Raw genomic sequence first — 20679 nt, forward strand, 5'->3', positions numbered from 1 at the left:
ACTCTATAGCAATGAGTACTATCAGAATATAGAGCTATTTAACAATTATTTTAACCAACGCAAATCACTTACCCTACCTTTAAGTCATTTAAATGGAATAAAGACACATTTGAGGAAAAATAGTAGACCCACAAGCTTGTAGATCGGCTATTTTTCACTTAGCATTTTAAGCATTTCTTAAACATGGCAAATTCATGAATTCCACATTTTAGTAGTCTTAACTCAAATAAACCATAACATGGTAATTTCATGAATTTTCTACATTTTAGTAGTTTTAAATCATAAACAGAATTTTAACCTTTTTAACTTTGTATTATCCTTTTGTATTTCATACTTTTCTTTCCAAACACAAAAAGAGAACAATGCTGCAATGTGTTCCTTCAACAATGCTGCAATGTGTTCCTTAATTTAAACTTAACCAGTGAAACATGAACACATTATAAGACACATTTTCAAACACATAAGCAGTATTGCAAAACAAAGTAAATAAAACCAGTTCACCAACCATTGGCGTCTTTGGGCTGAACTTCTTTGTAGAACTTGGAGTTCCTTCTCTCGGAAGTGTGTTTGTATAATGATTGAGCACCTCCACTCATTTTCAGGTGCTTCCCATCAGGTAATGAGCGGCCATTTTGCTGGTGCATTTTGGGAAATGTAGTGTAGAGCAGGGGTGTAGTTTTGACTATACATGGGCCAGTAGGAAGAGGATTGGCACTAGGCTCTCAGCACTAAGTCAAAGCTCCCTTTCTGAGTCTTGACTTGGTCACTCGACCATGCTCCCTCCACAGACAGAGAGACAGAGAGACCGCTGTAAATAACACATGCTTACAGTCACATATACATTATATCTACAATACAAACATACATACTATTATGACATATGAATACATACATATTTATATCTTTTTTTTTTGTGGCAGAAATGGGTTTTCTGGCACCGATTTCATTCAAAAGGTGAATGATGATTAGTATTCTCATTGGCAAATCAATTGAGGATTTGAAATGTCATCAAATAGTGTTCAACATTCTGAGAGATTAGTTTAAAAAGAAGCCGTGGTCAAAACATGTTGGCTTTTTAATGATTTAGGCATTATTATTTCCTTCCTTGTTTACTTTTTCTGACATTCTGGAGTGCCTGGATTGTTTTTCTGTTTATCCTGTTTGTGTCCCTGTTTTCCAAGAGCACCCTACACATTTTTGATGTATGTTTGAGTATACAGAGCAACCGGTTATCTCTTTCTCTTACGCTGCTGAGAGACTTGAGAGAAATGAATACTGTTGGTGCAGAAGGTGCATGGAGCTGCCTCACAAGTAGTTCTTGTTACAAACAGCATGTTTTCCCTGGAGTGATATCTCGAGTATGTCAACACGACTGTCTGGGTGTAGGTCACATGTTCAACTTGTCAGTGTGGATCTCTGCCGTGTTAGAGCCTACAGATCAAAGCGACAATGAAACCCATGTTTTAGGCTAATTTATACTTTGTTGCACTCCCCCACAACATATGTCACTTGACAAATGTATGTCATTTTTGTCAAGCAAAGTATTAATTAGGCTTTATATTCTCTCTGCCTGTGAGACTTCAGAATACTGAGTATGGTTTACAGCTTCTATTTGAGAGAAGTCCATACAATTCACTGCATACCGGAGAGCTCGGAAAACTTAATGTTAAGTGTCATTACATTCAGACAAACAAACTGTGTTAATCCAGTGTGTAGTAATATAATAAATGTCCTTTGTCTACCATGCCAGGTACTTCCCTGAGGTCCAGAAGGATGGACTAACCAATCAGGTGAATAACCCTGAGGTGGCTGTGGACATCACCCGCCCGGACACGTTCATCCGCCAGCAGATAATGGCTCTGAGAGTAATGACCAACAAGCTGAAGAATGCCTACAATGGCAATGATATCTACTTCCAAGACTCAAGTAAGTATATAATATTACCATATCCAATTATTTTTCCTACACAATTGGCCTCCTTACAGTAATTTGTTTATTTTCTAATTGTATTTATTATTATTTTATATTTTTTATTTAAGAATACAATTTAACTAAACCCTATGGACACCAAGAAATGTTCAACATAATATGTTGTACATTATGTAACTTGTATATTATACAAGTTATATATTTTATCACTCAGGCATTCATCAACCGCCCGGGGCTGATATGCCTGTGTGAGATTGGATAGACTCAGGTAACGATGAATGCTGGGTGATCATCTGCTCATGCCTATAGCCTTATTTATTCGCAAATAGCATTTGATCAACAATACTTGATATCATTTACAACAGTGCAGTTTTACTTAACTTCTGGAGGTGTATTGCTTAAATAAACAAACAATGTAAATGAGGACTCAGTTCTGAGTCTGAAATGTTCTGAAATAAGTATAATCATAAATCATGAATGTGAATGAATGTAGATTAATGAGAATGTCAATGAGAAAATAGCATTGATCAACACTTGAATTTAATAAATATATTAAAACAAGGCCTACCGTTAATGAGGACATAATTCATCTCAGTTCATTACAGCATTTATTGCTTAGATAAATCAACATTAATGTAAACAAAGATACTATTGTTGTTGTGAAATATTATAATCATTCATTTCTAACTGAACCCTGTAATTAGAACATGAATCAACTTAGTTTAACATTGGTCCTTATCACTAGAATACTGTCACACGCCTGTACTGCTGGACGCTGATTCTGCCAAAATGGGTTGACATTCTGTCAAAATCTGCTGTGTGGCTTGAGAAGAACTTGAACAGCATCCAAGATATCATGCACCGCCATGAAAAACCCAGCGAACGAACAGGTAGTCCCACTGGGATTTCCCCAAAAATGTGGGCAGAGAGTTGGCTGAGAACGTGGCGGGGTGTTGTTGGCATGACAGTCCATGTTGAAGGGCTGGACTGTGTGGATGCTGTGTTTGACAGAATGTCAGACATTCTCATCTGTTGCTCCATCGGTGTTGCTCTATCAGTGCTGCTGGCAGCATACAGGTCTGTGCCAGCAGGCACAGATCAACAGCCCAGAGGCATGTGGGCACAACCCACCGCTCCAGCCAAGAGATATATATTCGCATGCCATCTACACCCACCTACACACAGTTGGCTGCAGTGTTGATTTCGTCGACTAAAAAATGACGAAAAATGTCTGTTGACTACCTTTTCTCACTTACGAAAACCAAATAAAAACGAAATAAAAACTAAGCTATGATGACTAAAACTTTGACTAGATATACTGACAATTTCGTCAACAAATAAAAACTAGACTAAAATGTTTGGGAGGGACTAGTGGAGAAGAGGTCCAATAGAAATTGACAACTAAGACTAAGCTTGCGGGTGTCACAGACCAAAAATAGTTGCTCTACAAGCTCACAAGCGTTGTGAGCTTGTAGATCAGCTATTTTCGGCATGCAGCTAAGTGAGAATCATTTCGATGCCATCACGGCCCGCCAAATCAACTGTGGATTTAGTCGACTAAAATCTTAAGATATTTACAGTAGTCGACTAAAACTAGACTAAAAGTAAAACATTTCAGGTGACTAAAATATGATTAAAATGAAACAGAATTTTATTCAAAAGACTATGACTAAAAATAGTCAAAATCAACACTGGTTGGCTGTGTTGCCAAGCAATCTACCATCTTCCAAAGTTTAGTTTAGTTTAGTTTACATGTAGTTGACATGGACATCACAATACCATTGTAACTGCAACATCAACTAATATGTCAGCCCCCGATGAGCCAGGTGATAATTTGGTAGATTGCTGCCAACCAGGAACTGCCCCTGCCAACAAAATGATAGTCTGCATGGGATTTCTCCACCTTGTGGTGAATGAGTTGGCTGAGAACGTGGCAGGTCCTGCTGGCCCTCAGTGCACTACACAGTCATTCTGTGAATCATGGATGGTCACTGTTTTCTGCTCTTTGTTTTTGGTTCCTTTGTGTCTGGATGAAATTACTGTATGTCAGTGGTTTTCAACCGTTTTCATATCAAGGTCCATTATTTATTTGGCATTTGAGCCACAGACCACCTTTTGATGAGATTTAGCCTCTCAGACCCAAAATAGAATATTTTGTTGTCGTCGGATAAGATTTTGTCTACAATACCATGCTGTATTGATGTGGTACCCTTAGGAGAGATAACAGGCAAACGTTGATCAAAATAACAATTATTTAATTAAGTAATGCAGATGTTTAACAATAATTAAACTCTTGAGAGCGTAAAGGTTTAATTTTACACTCTCAAGAGTTTCAAGGGTCCATTTGGTTACCGACTCTCCATCATTTAGCTGGGGACCACCTGGAACCCCCTCAAGGGCCACTGGTGGTCCCCAGACCACTGATTGAGAACCACTGCTGTAAGTGACTCCTCCTCTCAGCTGCGAATTCTTCCATGTCATCTGCAGAAACTGTTTTTGGTGGTTGAATTTGTTCTATGTTAGACATGGTGAGTTCCTTCAGCAGCACGGTCGCTCAATGTGACAGTTCAGCATGCAGTGACACTCTAGCTTGCAATGATAACCTCAAGAAGGTGATAAGCTCAGTACATCACCCTCTTTAACTTTTTACCACTCCTCTCACCTGGAAAATAAAAGGTAGGTATAGGTACGTAATGAATTTATCATATATCACATACATGTATGGCAGCTAACCAACCAATTCTTTGCAAAAGCCTTAGCTTCCTGAGGGGTTATGGCAGCTGACCAATAAGCACAGCTAAATTGCCACCACAGCTCAACTGGCATCACGAGTGACCTCACTACTTAAGTATCGTCATATGACAAACAGGGAAGAACTACAGTCGGAGGATGTGGTAAAATCAGGGCTGAGGAGTTTATCCAGGCACAAAGGAACCAAAACACTGAGCGGAAACCAATCTCTAGCGGGACTACCATTTAGTTGGTAGATAGGTCCTTGTTGACAGTAATGTTAATCTATTTATTCACTTAAAGTGCTGGTCAAATGCTATTTTATTATTGCCTGTGTGAATAAATAAGGCTATGCTTATGTGATAAACAAATTATCATCCAGCATTTGTTGTCGCCAACCTCCAACTCTAAACGCCCAGTGATGATGAATGCCTGGGTGATAATCTATCACAGTTCTATTCCTTGTCTAATGTTTCTCCTCACATAAACCCTACACTTAGTTGACTGGATTCCCAAATGCTCTATACTAGGCCCTCTCCTATTTTCGCTCAACACAAAATATCTTCGCCAAAAATAGCTGATCTCGACCTTGTAGATCAGCTATTTTCGCCGTATGCTAGTGGTTAATTTTTCTCAAGCAGCCTCCTTACTCTTGCCTGTGTTGTAGGTGATGAGGGCAGTGGATCAGGCAGTGGCAGTGGCTGCACCGAGGCCTGTACTACAGACGTGGACTTTACTGCCAGCGAGGCTCCCGTGGTGGAAGCAGACCGGAGTGGGCCCGTGGAAGACTCGGCCACACTCTTTGCCCCCTCGCTAGCCCTGCCAACCATGTTGGCCCTCTCAGTCCTGGCACTTCACCGACAATGGAGATAATGCTTGGGGAAGTGGCTAAACTTGGACAGCAGGGTTTCTCTTTTCACTGTTTTTTGTATTCAGGCAGATTTGGAGCGACAGTCAAGCAGACAGTCGTCAGGCTGGCTTGGCCTCGAGGCAAAGAGGGGTCTGCTCTAAGAAAGAGCAGTCATGCATCCTGATTTCCTGCCCTTCCAAAGATTGTGCAGTGCCATCCTTAGACTTGATATGTTTGGCATCACACCACTGTGTAATGTTGATGCCACCCCGATAAACTTTGCTCCAGAGGCTGAAAAAAATACAATTTTGTTTGCATATGGCAGATGTTAAAGAAGGATTCAGTGTTGAAAAAAATCCCATGCACTTTGATTGTTACTTTTTTTTAAGGCAGTTGTGTTGTTTGTCGAACCATATTGAAAATGTGGACATTAAGGGTGATCGCCTGGTTTCTAATCTAAATTGCCTTTTAAAATGCAAGGCAATGGCCACCACTTGAATGTTGATTCCATCTGTGGTCTGCTATTGTTCAATTGCTTAACAGAATATTTAACAGAAAAGATAGTTCATGTGAATTATATATAAAATGTGATTTTGTATATAATACACAATAATGGATTATGTAAGTTTATAAGTTAATCATTATTGACCACCAACATGAATTGGATGTTCTCTAACTAATATGACATTTTTACCAATGACTGCATTCTTTTATGAGAGCAGACCACAATGACAATAATAACAATGACCTTACCATGTTTGTGTCATGATTTCCCTTTAGCAAAGTTGCGAAAAGAAAGGATGTCTTTTAGGGAATGTGTCCAAGGTATATCATGGGGTTGGTCATGGGTCTGCTCTTAGCCAGCTCCTTGCTCTTGGCTATCAATTGAAATGGGTCAATGGCTGCCTTATCCCTGGACTCAAACCAAGCATGCTCTTAACAGTTGAGTGTGCTCACATCCAATGTTTCATTAAAATTGATGAATTATCATGAGATTAACCAGGCTGTAAACATAAGTTGGATAAAGAATTTGATTTATATTTTCTCTTTTTATCAAATATGAAACCTAGCCTGGCAACTCAGGATTAAAATGTTCTCAGTTATAGTATGCCAACTTTTATTGAAATGCACATGCTTACATTTCCATATACTTTTTTTGCCTTGCAAAGTATTAGTTGTTATCTGCAAAATGCCTTCGTGTTATGCTGGATTCAGAGGCCTGGTGTCAGGATCAGACGGTGTGGACAATTGTACCTTGAACCCAGAAAGAATCACAAATGAAAATGCAGTTATTGCTATACATATGTATGATCAAGGTAAAGAAAATAGCTAGACTTTGACCGTGCCACAAATTTCATAGATGTTTTAAATTGGAAAACTATTAAATGTGTACCTGGCATGTGACTGCACAAAATATGATGTACTCTGTGATTACATTAAACAACAGAGGTTTTTATCAAATTGTTCTAAATAAAACTTGAAGACGTGCATTTGAGTTTCTAGAAAACAGCATTGAATAAATGCTGTCATTCAGTCAGTCTTAAAAGTATGTGAAATGTCTTCAAAGTGTTAAATTATTGATAATTCGTTAATACAGTCAAATGAGAGGAAAATATACTGAGAGTATGTGCCAAATAGAAGACATTGGTGACTAGAAATGCAAAAAGAAAAAAAAAGAAGTGTCCCCAAATGTATCTCTTAAGCTTGAATGGTTACGTCTGTACCACAGACAGGCTTGTAGCCGACCACAGTCACCTGTGAAATGAGAATCTGTGCAGACTGGACAAGGCTGAATGCTCTGGCGAAACTACTCACTAGAACGTGCTTACAGAGAATATGAGAGGCTTGGGATTGCTGGAGGGGGCGTGCAGTATCCAGCCGCCCAACTCACGCCAACAAAACCAGCCCCGAGCAGCACTGTATATCCACAGTTCTCTCTGAGAGTCCATCAGCTCAATAAACCACAAAGGCCGGCTAAGCTCACATCTCAAGGGAATTAGCCAGTATATACACTATATCATATCCCTTATCAGTTGGGCTTTGCAGTATATCACAGAAAATGTGTTGAGCTTTCATTGTTGCCGTTTACTCCGTATTAGTGTTCACATTTCAATGAAGGACAAAACGAGGCAAAAAAGAAAAATGTGGTGTGCAAACATTTTTGTCCCTTTTGTCTACAAGTCCTTTAGAGAAATATTCTTTATTCTGAATAATGATCTTACAGGATACCCTTTTTAGGTTTTGTATCATTGCACTTTTAATGGTAATATTTTTGCAATAAAATTTAAAAACTGGGATGTGGGTCTGGATGTGGATATGAATATGAATCAATCAAAAAACAAAATTAGCAAGAAACAGCAGTTTTTCTTCTTTTTTTTTACTATCAGTGCATTAGTGTTTGAATTCAATTCCTAATGAATTCAGTTAATAGGGATGTTAGGGGTTTGAAAACACTTTAAAGCTAACAAGAGTAATGTCCTGAAATATGCCTTACAGTTTTTTTTCCTGATGCAATGAAGACTATTGCATTTGTGTTTTGTTACTCTTCTTGAGAATAAATATTTATTAAAAAGATTCAAATAGCTTTGTACTGTATCTAATAACAAGTGTTTTAAAATAAATGTTTAATAGTGTGTTTCCTGACATAAAAGATATGGTTGCAATTTTAATTTCACCATTTAACACCTTGTTGCGCAAGGGGTTAAAGGTAGGGTAAGTGAACTTTGGTTAAAATAAGTGTTAAATAACTCTATATTCTCATAGCTATAGAGAATAGCAGTGGCGGACATTTTGTGGTTCCACAGATAAAAAGCCCATTCATTTTGCCCATAGAGATTTCCGAAAAATATTTATATTCATTATTTTAAGCCTGGAACCAAGCCATCCAGGCCCCTGGGCTCTGGTGAATCATGACCATAAAACATTTGATTCTGTGTCAAGAAATATGAATATTCAAATATTGTTTGACACAGAATCAAATGTTTTATGGTCATGATTCACCAGGAGCCTGGGTGGCTAGGTTCCAGGCTTAAAATAAATAATATAAATATTTATATATTATATTTTCAGAATGAATGGGCTTGGAAAAATGAATCAAGTGCCTTGTTTCTGAACACAGAGGTTCCTTGTTTGAGTTTTTGACCTTCTGTAGTTACGTTTAGAAGCTAACCATAGATTAGATAGCAGCACCATAGAAAACAGGTAAGCACCATAATAAGCACCATAGAAAACAGGTAAGCACCATAATAAGCACCAGAGAAAACAGGTAAGCACCATAGAAAACAGGTAAGCACCATATTAAGCACCATAGAAAACAGGTAAGCACCATAGTTAGCACCATAGAAGACAGGGAAGCACCACAGGAAGCACCATAGGTGACAGGGAAGCACCACAGTGAGCACCATAGATGACAGGGAAGCACCATAGGGAGCACCACAGAAGACAGGGAAGCACCATAGACCTCTTACATTTGAAAGTCCTAGTGCAGTGGTCTACTCTAGCCCTGTCTCTGAACCCAGACATTCCTTGTTTAAGTCCCAGACATTCTGTCAGTAAGTTTTGAGGCTATCATACAAAAGAACACCTCAAAAGCACTATAGGAGACAACTTCTACTCATCAAAGGTATGATGTTATACTAATGCTCAAACTCTCAGTACTGAGTTTCCATGTTCAAGTCCCAGACATGCTGTAGTTAAATGCAGGAGTGCTGTAAAGTTTTAAATGTTTATATATGAACAAAAACTCAAAAGCACTGAAAGACAAATCTGGGGTATAACAGAAAAGTGCAGCTATAATGTATTTCAACTTTACTAACTGAACGCTAACATACAAAAGAACACTTCAGCAGTACTAAGAAACATCTGCTGCAGTGTGACAGAGTTGTGGAGTAGTGGTCTAATGATCAGACTCTCAGCACAGCGATTCCATGTTCATATCCCAGTTCTCTGATAGTTCAATGCTGGAGTATTTCATCTTTACTAACTGAAGGCTAACATACAAAAGAATGCTTCAACAGTATAAGGAGACATCTGCAGAAAGTGACAGAGTGATGCTCAGTAGATGGGCTAATGACCAGACTCAGCACAGAGATTCCATGTTCAAATCCTAGTCATCCTATAGTTCAATGCTGGAGTACTCAAGGCTAAAATACAAAAGAACAACTCAAAAGCACCAGAAGACGCCTAGAGGGTCCAAAGGTGCCTTGGCACAATGTTTTTTTTGTCACTTTCCCAGTGTGACAACTTACCCCATGATGGGGCAACTAGTCACTCATGCACATTCTGTATTTAACCATTTCTCTATATTAATATGAGAATGACAAATCTAAGGAACATACATTTATGCAAGAATTTATTATATAATGAAAGCAAAACTACCCTTGCTATTCATTTACAAAATTCAAATTTCACATTTCCTTTTTGTCTCCACAGTGTTAGACAGTACAGTATGTTATAGAATGTGCAGCACCATATTTCTTAGTTATTGTATATGTGTGAATATGTGTTTACATTCATTTTATGATGGCGCATGACATTTAAGCCTCCTCTGTGTACTTCTTGTTAGTGAACTCTGCTTTTATCAGAGGTTCAAAGCCTCTATTTCTCCGTTGCTTCAGGTACAGCACAAAGACAAGCAGAAGCACCAGGAGACCGATGAAGACGCCACCAAGGGTGGAGCCCAGCACAAACACAGTTGCTCCACCATCTGTATCTGTATGGAATTGGAAAGAAATATATATTTGTATCAACAACAATTGTACAACCAATATTTAGTTTTTCCATGCATTGAGCTGACTCAATATGTGCACCGTCAACCATGGGCAGATTCTATCCATTCATTTAAAAGATTGCGTACCATCCAGGGCAATGGCATAGGAATATCCCAGCTGCTCAGACGGGAGATATATCTCCTCATTAGTGATAGGAGGGAAGAAAGGAACCATGTTGTAATTCCGGTTGTGACCAATAGGGGCCATCTCATCTGGGAAAGTGGCGTTTGGAATGAATCTCCTCAACCACTCGTCAAAAATTGCATCTGTGAAAGCGTGGAGCACCTAAATGCAAAAATAAAATTGTAATTCAGAAAATTGCTAATTATTGATTTGTACATAACAAAAATCCTCAGTGTTAGCCTAATTAAAATCTGAGAGTGTACTGATTTATACTGTACTTGGCACTGAAAATAGCAGATCTATACAAGCTCGCTATGTGCGATGTTGTGACGTGTTGTGAGCTATAGATCTACTATTTCCAGTGCACGACACCGGTGCACAACTAAAAATAAGTCACCCTTCAGAGTGTAGGCTAGAGTTAAAGGAGCACTTCACCAATTTCAAACACTATCTTCATATAATTGTTGATAATTGTTAATGAACACAATTGGCCCGTGTTTGGGGGAGGGAAGCCGGGCGGGGAGGGTGATAATAGTCATTGTACGCCCTCCTACGGGCTGGGGCGGCACCTGTCAGCGCGGAGTGTTGGGCGGGAGGAGTAGGACGAAGGCTCTACGTCCTCCTGGTGGGGGCTCCTCACTGGCAGGTGAGTCAGTAGGATACAACAGCAGTGACAACACAGAAATGTGTGTGGGGAGGAATGAATTGGCATAAATTGGGGTAAATTGGGGAGAAAAAGGGGTAAAAAATAATTGGCTACTCTAAATAAAAATGTAAAATAAAAAAAAATAAGATGGATCTCATTATAAGATGGCACCATTTCCATTGACTTGCTCTGCGTCTCAGAGATGGGCTGTGGACATTTCAGACACCTGCCTACCAATGACATCATTGGCGGTAACAGGCTCTGTGCGTAACTGTAGACCTGGGTTTCCAGAAGGTGGCATGCCCACATCCCACCTCTGAGATGCAGAGAATGTGATTGATTGATTGAATACTTTATTAGCAGTTTGCAATAAAAGCACAGGAAAGAACAGTTCAATACAAGGTATGCTAAGAGGATTTTAAACCCAAGTCATAATGCAAATGAGTATTAGTGAGGATACATGTTGAAAATGGGTTGAAAAGTGCTCCTTTAACCACTTAAAAGTTAAAATCTATATGGACTGTAGTTCTCTGGGGCTCTATATGGGGTGCTCAGATTTCCCCTCGCCACCAAATCTCTTTGCCGAAAATGGCTGATCTACAAGCTTGCAACATGTTTTGTGAGCTTATAGATCTACTATTTTCAAATGTTCGCCCACAGAAAAGTGACGCCAGGGTTCAAGTGGTTAACACTGAAGTAACAGGAATCCCACTTACCAGGAAGATGGGGTCGTTAGCAGCAGAGTGAGGCAAAGAGCTGGTTCCACTGAGGAAGGAGTGGACCAGATTGTGCAAGTTGTTGACTGTTTCATCCAGTTCTCCATTTGGTTTTTCAAATCCCTCCAGAGCATTCCTGTGATTGACAAAACATACGAAGTATTGATACATAATTATTATATATATATATTTCACTATAGGAACACTTCTTGATATGTGTTGTTTTTTTAGAGGTAGTACCAGAACCAAAACAATGTAAAAATAAATCTACAACGAATTGATGCATCAGTCTATATATCATAATATGTTATTCTAATCATTAAGGCAGTGGTTAAGTCCAGTTTCATGCTGCGTTCACACTGGCAGATACAAAGCTACAGTTTACCATTCATTTTCAATGGAAGCCAGCGACATACAAAGCGACACCATGACGTTTGTAGCTGCTACAAAAGCTACAAATAAGTTGAGCTGGCTTCAACTTCAGATACAAAGCTACAAAGCGAGAGATATGCTGTGTAGCTTGTATCTTTGTATATTTTGTATCTGCCAGTGTGAACGCAACATCAGAGTCCTGGGACCCCCAGAGGTTCTTGAGGGCATTCCGGAGCATGTCCAGCACAAATGAGGTGTAGTTTAGTTGTTGTTTTTTAATTCAAGGGTTGAATATTTTTATGTTTCTCAGAGGTTTTTATGGTAGACCTTTACCCCAACCCGATTACGGCTTTGTTTGAACTTCTCACCTCTAACCAAAGCTCAGTCAGATAACGTGGCTTATGCTACTCTTACATACCTAAAACTAGAAGTAGAGTTGGTGAAGTATGGAGGGCTGTCAAAGTCTCTGAGTCTGAGGCAACTTCTGACATCATTCATAGTGGGCAGACTCACGTTACTTCTCTCCATCATACCTCTCCTAATGAAGCCATCATTGCTGCCGTTACAAAGAGTCACCAGCCGGTTATAGTCATCCAGGCTGGAAGGAAAGACGGTGTTCAAATGAAATGTTAGTCGAAACATGTCATTTTCATTTCAGTGCAATGCTGTTTTAAACCCAACCGCTAATGTTTTTTTCTTCCTTCCGTCATTAACCACTTAAACCCTATATACTTCATTGTCCCTCAAGGGCCAGTTCTTGGCCCCCTCTTTTGTCCCCTCTGCACCAAATCTCTTTACCAAAAAGAGCCAATCTACATTTTGTTGAGAGTTGTAAAGCTACATTGTAGAGCTGCAAGTGTTCGCCTATTTTAGAAGAATGCTTTCTTATTATTCATAGACATGGTTCATGAGGTTAATACTGGATGTACTGTATACGTATAATATCTGTGTTACTGACTTGTCACAAACCACGCCCCAGTTGGCGAACCTGGACTGGTTACTGATCAGGGTGGGGTCTTCTGGGTTGCGTCCCCCAAGGAGAGCATCAGTACACACATCACAATCCTTCTGCCCAGTGGCAAAGTTCCAATAAGGCACCGCAAAGTTCTCATTGCCAGTCAATCTCTGTAGGGGGCATAATAATAGGTTATTTTTATTATCTATAAATGTTTTACTTTTTTTAATGGACCCTTTGTCAGCCTTCTGATTGGTCCCTGACCAACCAACCAGCAGGCTCCTTCCGCCTTGTTTGGCCCTGATTCCGCCTCCTTCTGATTGTTTATGCTGAGTTAAAAATATCCTGTATTTGGAAGAAAAAAAGAACCGTTATGCCGAAAGCCCATTCATTTTTCCCATGATGGGGGCAACTAGTCACTCATGCACATTCTGTATTTAACCATTTCTCTATATTAATATGAGAATGACAAATTTAAGGAACATACATTTATGCAAGAGTTTATTATATAATGAAAGCAAAGAGTGTGACAACTACCCTTGCTATTCATTTACAAAATTCAAATTTCACATTTCCTTTTTGTCTCCACAGTGTTAGACAGTACAGTATGTTATAGAATGTGCAGCACCATATTTCTTAGTTATTGTATGTGTGAATATTTGTTTACATTTTGTTTACATTTTCTCCTTGTCTCTCTAGCTCTTTATAAAACAGAAAATGCATTTTCGTTTCAGTTTCATTTTTGTTTCGTTTCATTTCCAATTTTATCCAATCAGGATAGAGAACTCAATCAGGATATAGATTAAACGTGAAATTGGAAGTGATGACACTAAGAAATGAGCAGGCAAAATTGGAACTGGAACGCTATAAAAATGAAGCTTAAAAATAGGTACTTTCTCCTGATTGGCTGAGATTTTGACACCTACCGGAAAATGTATTTTCTGTTTATTAAAGAGCTGGAGAGACAGGGAGACTCCTGAACAAACACTCTATAGCAATGATTACTATCAGAATACAGAGCTTTAACCTTTTAACAAAATACTTTTTGTTTTAACCCAAAAATATCACTTACCCTACCTTTAACTATAGTATATCATGTCATTAAATATTCAAATATCTTTTGACACAGATTCAAATGTGTTATGGTCATGATTCACCAGGAGCCTGGATGGCTTGGCTCCAGGCTTAAAATAATTAATATAAATAAAACATCTATGGGAAAATATATGATTTGATCTGTGGCACCACAAAATGGCCGCCACTGCTATGCCATTTACTGCGCCCAATATGTTCCTTTTTACTGAGGCCAAGGTTAAAATAAGAATTGAATGTATCAATACGAGGCAACTGAAAAACATGTTTTTCTTTTCTGCATGGCTACTACTGTATTTCAATGTCGTTTCCCACACTGTCATCCTTTGTTTTTCAACAGATGACAATTACCTGTAGCTCTCTCTCCAAGCTAAGTAGGTGGTATCTGTGCCAAGTGATGAACGCAGGCCCTTTATGGGCGAAATCAATGGCCTTGAATGGACGACCTGGTGCTAGATGCAAAAACATAATAATGTATTAACAGTAAGAAATATTCCCCTCAATGAATAACCAACAGGTTGTTGTTGTTGTTTTCACATGAAAATTACTGTTGGATATTTGATATAGTTAATTAGAATTTATACAATTATGTAAGCCTAATAACAAAATTGATAATAATCTCAGTTTTGCCAAATCATTTACTGGAGCCTACTAGAGCCTAGGTTTAAGTAACTAGAAAGTTACCTAAACAAAAAATAAATGTGAAACAGCATTATAGGGAAATTTGAGATTTTGAGGTGATCAATTTTTATACATATACATATATATATATTTTCCCCATTAAATATCATTGTCATGTTATTTGATCTGCTTAGTAATCTACCAAGCTCACTGAGCGATCACCTATGATCTTGTTGTAGCAGTACGGAAAAGGATAACAATAATAAAAATAGAAAGACAGGGCATCTGTCTTCATGTAAGCTCAAATACCATTTCAATTAGTTGTTTTTCTGCTGGACAATGTTATTAAAGAAAAATGTTTACCAAGAAGAGTGTCTCGGACAGAGTAGTAGTGTTGCCAGGCAAAAAAGTCATAGATGGAGATGTTGGCAACCTGTGGCTCAGTGCCACTTGTTCCCAGGAGCCCCAACCAGTGCTGGGTGGCAATGACATAGTCTGGTTGGATGGTGATTTTAGACAGCTCCAACACATCCAGGAATTCCTGGAGCTCCACTTGAGTCAGAGAGTGAATGTCCTTTCTCACAGTTGGGGCTTTTCTCAGGTCACAGTTTGGTCCAGTCCAGCCAAACTTACACTGGCCACAGTCAAAGCCTGCAAAGTTACCTAAACATATGCAGAGAAACAAACATGTAAAATGTGGGGATATTTTGTTTGTTGTGTGTTTAAAATAAATCTGTGTTCATCATGTTATGTGATCTGCCTTTGTAGCATTATACCAAACTCATGGAAGAAATCATTTATAAACTCAGCTGCTGAGTAAAATAGCATGAAATGTTATTCACTCACCAATACACCTGCAAGTCTGGTTAAAGAATTTCAATGGCCAATTCTCTCTGTCATCAACGTTTCGCATCCGGTAAGGTCCTCCCCAGGGTTTGGTGTCCACTCGGATGGCTGAGCAGTTTCCTCGCCCAGACAGACGTCCGCACACATTAGCAGGATCAGAGCCCAGGGCAGGACAGCATAGTTTGGAGGTGATTCCTTCCACTGTACAACAGACTCGAGGAAACTGAGCCTGTGTAGATTTGTGCTGGAGGAAAAAACAAAGCAGGCCTAAAACCAATGCCTTCGTCCTTTTCATCGTCCCGTTTTACCTGCTGTAATCAGCAGCAACAAATCAGTTTGTAAACCAATTCGACGCAATAATACAGTCAATTAGTTCCTCCAGAAGGGCATGGAATCTCACTCTGCAATGGTCCTCTGCTGTGGGAATCTTCAAATTAGATGGTGAGTGATAACTTTAAAGTCTGTGGAAAAACACCCACAGCAAAAGTACACAAGTGTTCCAGTTAGTTACATGCACAATTTAGAGGACCTCCTATCACTGTGCTTGCCTTTAGTACTGCTCGAAAGGATTAAGGCATAGGTCTCGTGATAGTCACCTGACAGCACAACTGTGATCTGGAATAACACCAGAGTAATACAGTACCAGTGAATGCTCTCAAGCAACAAGTTGTTACAGTATAGTTAATTAATTAAGCAGTTATATAAAACACATCTGAACTTTCACTGCAGATGATCATTTTAATAAGTAGAATTTGAAGTGACTCATTTTCGTAATAATAATAAAAATGTTCTTTTATTTCTGTATCTGCTTTACTGTACCCTAAATCAAATCAAATGTTCTGCCAGTCTCAATAGAGTATACATACAGCATTTACAGTTACAGTTTTTACCAGCTTTAGGAAGTTACTATGCCTAATAGAAACTTAATTTCTAATCTGAGCTAATCCCCTCAGAAACGAAAACACACTGAAAAAGCTCTTTGTTATAACAAGTAACCACTCCATTGTATGCATAATTCTTATTATTCAAAAAATAATTAAAGTGTGTGTGTGTGTGTGTGTGTGTGTGTGTGTGTGTGTGTGTGTGTGTGTGTGTGTGTGTGTGTGTGTGTGTGTGTGTGTGTGTGTGTGTGTGTGTGTGTGTGTGTGTGTGTGTCACAAAGTGCTTTTTACAACTTTGTTTGGCCATTCAGGCCAAACAGAACCCCCCCACCTCCCTCCCACCCACCCGCCTCTCTTTTCAGTAGAAACTCTGAGGCCATTCTTGTGACTTAAAGGTGGCTAGTAATGTTAATCACTTGTTGTGTTGTCGTTGTCATGGGACATGAACAGTTGAGTGAAGTTTGATTCACATCTTGTGTGGAATCTGTGGATGACTAGCCATTATATCTGAAATAGTATGTTGTCTTCTTAGAATTTCCAAAAGACAAAAAGGTTTTGGATAACCAAGCAGTCTTTGTTCAGATTTAGGAAGTTCACACACAACAGGGCAGGCATATGACGCATGGGACCTCAAGTGCTTCTACATGCTCCCCTACCCCATCCGCCTGATGCATTCCTATGGTTAGGCATGTGATAGTTTTAGTCCATGTTCAACACAGAAGAATGTGTATTCCTGAATTTGTACTGGACCTCAGAGGTCATCAGAGGTGGTGTATTTGGAGGGGACATCTGAAAAATCATATTATTTTTATACTTTTATTGTTGAAATTTTCACATAAAATAATAAGATTCATAAAACATCTGGGGTTTTGCCTAAAATGAAGAGTTTTTTTTCACATAATTCAATATCATCACAAGTTCTCATCTCAAGGATTAAGTTTATATACACTTAAAAGGGGGTGTGTTCTCCATTCCGACATCTCGCCACTCCGACTAGTGGCTTCCGCGTGCGGTTAGGGTTAGGGTTAGGTATAGGGTTCGTAACGTTAACGTTGGAAAGGCGACATGTCGGAAAGGCGAAATGCACCCACTTAAAAGTAGCATGTGCCCTGGCTCTCTCAGCCCTTAATACTATTCAATAACTGCCAAAACAATGTACTGTATAAGATGTCACTATCTTCAATATTCATATGGGGAGTGGTGTCAAAATTGGAATTCAAATCAATACCCTGGTGCTAGACAGGAAGTAGAAGCTTACAACATGAGAGGATCTTGTTATCACTCACACTTGATAACCAGATTTTAGGGAGGTATAGTAGGTATTGACAAAAAGTCAATCAATCGCCTTCAACTTGTTCAAAACACAGCAGCTAAAGTTCTTACGAAGAACCAAGATATATATTCTCGCGTTCTTGCCTCACTGCACTGGCTACCAGTGACGTTCAGAATTTATTTTAAAATTACATTGTTTGTTTTTAAAGCACTGAACGGACTTGCTCCTATTTATACTTTTGACCTCCTGTCTCCTCACATACCCATCCGTAATCTCTTGACCCCCCCCAAGACAAGGCTTGTGACGGAAGGTGATAGGGCATTCGCTGCGAGGGCTCCATTTCTGTGGAACCAACTTCCGCTGAATGGACAGCTAGTTAGTGTGGTTGAACAGGGCAACCAGACTATAGTACTCTTCCCATTTAATTCCACATTCAAGATAAACTTTATTTCAAACCGCATCTCCTCCCACAGTTTTTTTCCCCCAATTTAGTGCCATATGTCAAAATGACCGGCTTCACCAGGAATCGAGCGCTTGTATTTTGTTAAGAGATTTGTTGCATAGTTTTATTGATATTGATTTATTAGTGCATTACATTTCCCCATCCACTTTAATGGAAAAGTGAAAAAACTCAAATTCAAGTATTTTTTTTCAGAAACTGTAAGAGCTAGAGTTACCAGATTTGGAGGGGAGGTTCATAATCTAGTCCGAAATTATTTAAAAAATAATTACACCAGTCGGCCTCATGGTGGCCCTATAACAGCACCCTTTACGTTTTGGCCTATAACTCTTGAACCGTAGGTCGTAAAATCAAAATTCATTTTCCCCTGGATTCCTTGGGTCACGCCTATTTGCGTCAGGAATCTCAGGATTGATTTTTTATTTTTTTTAAACACACTTTTTGCACCTTTTCCTACAGATTGTTTCCAAATCTCACAAAAATCGGTACACGTGATCTATGGACCATGCGATAAAACTATCCAAACGGCATTTTGATAGTCCTTACCGTTCGTCCGTAATTGGCTTCCAAAGTTAGTGTGAGGGGCCCGTTTTACCAAAAATGCCAAAAATCACGAACGAAACGTCCAATCGATCCCAAATTTAAATCACATGTCGAGGGTGGTTTACTCAACGAATCCCCAAAAGCATTTCCACTTTGATCCATAGGGGGGTGCCACAAATGCGCAAAACGTAACCGTTCGATGCAAAAACGTGCTTTTTGGGGGGATCAATCCTCTCAAAATGAAACGCGAGTGATCTCAGGAGTGACGTGACAATACAATTGGCCCGTTACATTTGTGGGAGGGGCCTATTTCTTTAGTGGGAACGGCCTATTTTTAGCGGCGCTAGCCGCTCTATACCTTTAGGTATAGAGCGGATATTAGCCCTCTATACCTGGCTTTTGCGTCAACGTTCTGATTGGTCAGGCTCGCCAAGGTTCTGATTGGTCAGGTCCGTCAACGTTCTGATTGGTCAGGCCCGCCAAGGTTCTGATTGGTCAGGTCCGTCAACGTTCTGATTGGTTAGGCCCGTCAAGGTTCTGATTGGTCAGGTCCGTCAACGTTCTGATTGGTCAGGCCCGTCGAGGTTCTGATTGGTCAGGTCCGTCAACGTTCTGATTGGTCAGGGAAGGGAACTATTCATGACATCAATATTATATCATGAATACAAAATTAGATGGTTTATATAAACTGTAAAAGTCCGGAACATAAACACTCTGGGTACGGCTTATAAATTGTATAGATTATTTCATAACACATAGATATCTTTCTGGTACCACATGTATACACACGCACACACAAAGTTTATTTTTTAGGTACCCACTCTATCAGCTATGACATATCAGTTTTTGCCACTTACCTTGGAATGCATTTGGTGATTCGCTTCCAATGGCACTATTTAGTGCCACTGGAAGCCTTGAAATAAATTTACAGAGATTTAATATTGTTTCTCTAGTAGAAACACATATCTATGACAAAATATATCAAAGGCGCCGCTACCTTCACACAGGTGTGATTTTTTTAAATTGAAACGGCACGTATCACGAACGCGAGATCCGATCGGCACTCCCGAGTCCCGGCATATCATTCGAGTCCCGGCGGCCGCGACCCGCGTCGGCGCAACCACACTTTGCAATTTCCCAGAATTGCGAATATTCTAGTTTTGTATTGTTCCTTTGTTTTGGATTTCCATCATTGAATTGCCTTTATATTTCATGTTTATGTACTGTATGTGAAGCACTTTGTAAACCTGTTTTTGAAAAGTGCTATATAAATAAAGTTTATTATTATATTATTACTGTACCAACAATAGTCTCTAGGTATGTACAGGTATGGATCTATCCATGAGAAAAGCTTTGTGTATGACCACAGAGACTTTAGACAGACATCAAGCCTATACTAGTTGGTTCACTGCACTTAACAGGATTAGCAAAGAGAGAGAATTCCTAGAAAAGTAAAATGGAATGTCTTTGAAGAAATTACAGTTATGCCAATAAATGAAGGGGATGAAATGAAAGTGTGATTATGAAATAAATGGTAAAGGAAAAAGATATTACACCATTTTCGATCCTAATTCCAGTGGTGGACAGTACATTTACTTGAGTACTGTACTTATAAGTAAAAATGTAGTATATCTACTTGACTTGTGTGTTTGTGTTTTTGGAAACTTTCACATTTCAAAGACAAATTATTGTACTTTGTATTGAAAAAGAAGAAACTAGAAAAAGTGCCCCTCAGAGCAGAGGTCTACGCCAGGCCAGGTATGTTATTGTGGGCCAGCAATGTTCGGAATTCAGTAATTATTGTCTCCGCCAGGCCGAAAGGCATGGCGAGAGAGTATGTTTTGCACCCTGTCCGTCCGTCCGCCCGTGAACA

General features: G+C 39.2%; 2 protein-coding genes across 2 annotated transcripts in view; one reads left to right on the forward strand and one right to left on the reverse strand.

Moving 5' to 3' along the window:
- Positions 1–8159, forward strand: part of LOC311064753 (glypican-6-like) — a 140364-nt gene extending 132205 nt beyond the window's left edge. Inside the window, exons 8-9 of the mRNA XM_084084685.1 lie at positions 1751–1926; positions 5327–8159. Of these exons, the coding sequence (XP_083940811.1) occupies positions 1751–1926; positions 5327–5532 (382 nt within the window). The 3' untranslated portion in view covers positions 5533–8159. The remainder of the gene's footprint in view (positions 1–1750; positions 1927–5326) is intronic.
- A 1114-nt stretch (positions 8160–9273) lies between these two features.
- On the reverse strand, positions 9274–16255 carry dct (dopachrome tautomerase). The gene is made up of 8 exons (XM_084084434.1): positions 15650–16255; positions 15167–15466; positions 14534–14634; positions 13094–13260; positions 12554–12733; positions 11764–11899; positions 10365–10563; positions 9274–10220 (listed from the first exon to the last, which is right to left on the reverse strand). The coding sequence occupies exons 1-8, from the start codon at positions 15942–15944 to the stop codon at positions 10045–10047; spliced, it is 1554 nt and encodes a 517-aa protein (XP_083940560.1). The 5' UTR covers positions 15945–16255; the 3' UTR covers positions 9274–10044.
- Between the last annotated feature and the right edge of the window lie 4424 nt (positions 16256–20679).

The sequence above is a fragment of the Gymnoscopelus microlampas genome (assembly GCF_963454915.1).
Source record: "Gymnoscopelus microlampas genome assembly, chromosome: 17".
NCBI lineage: Eukaryota > Metazoa > Chordata > Actinopteri > Myctophiformes > Myctophidae > Gymnoscopelus > Gymnoscopelus microlampas.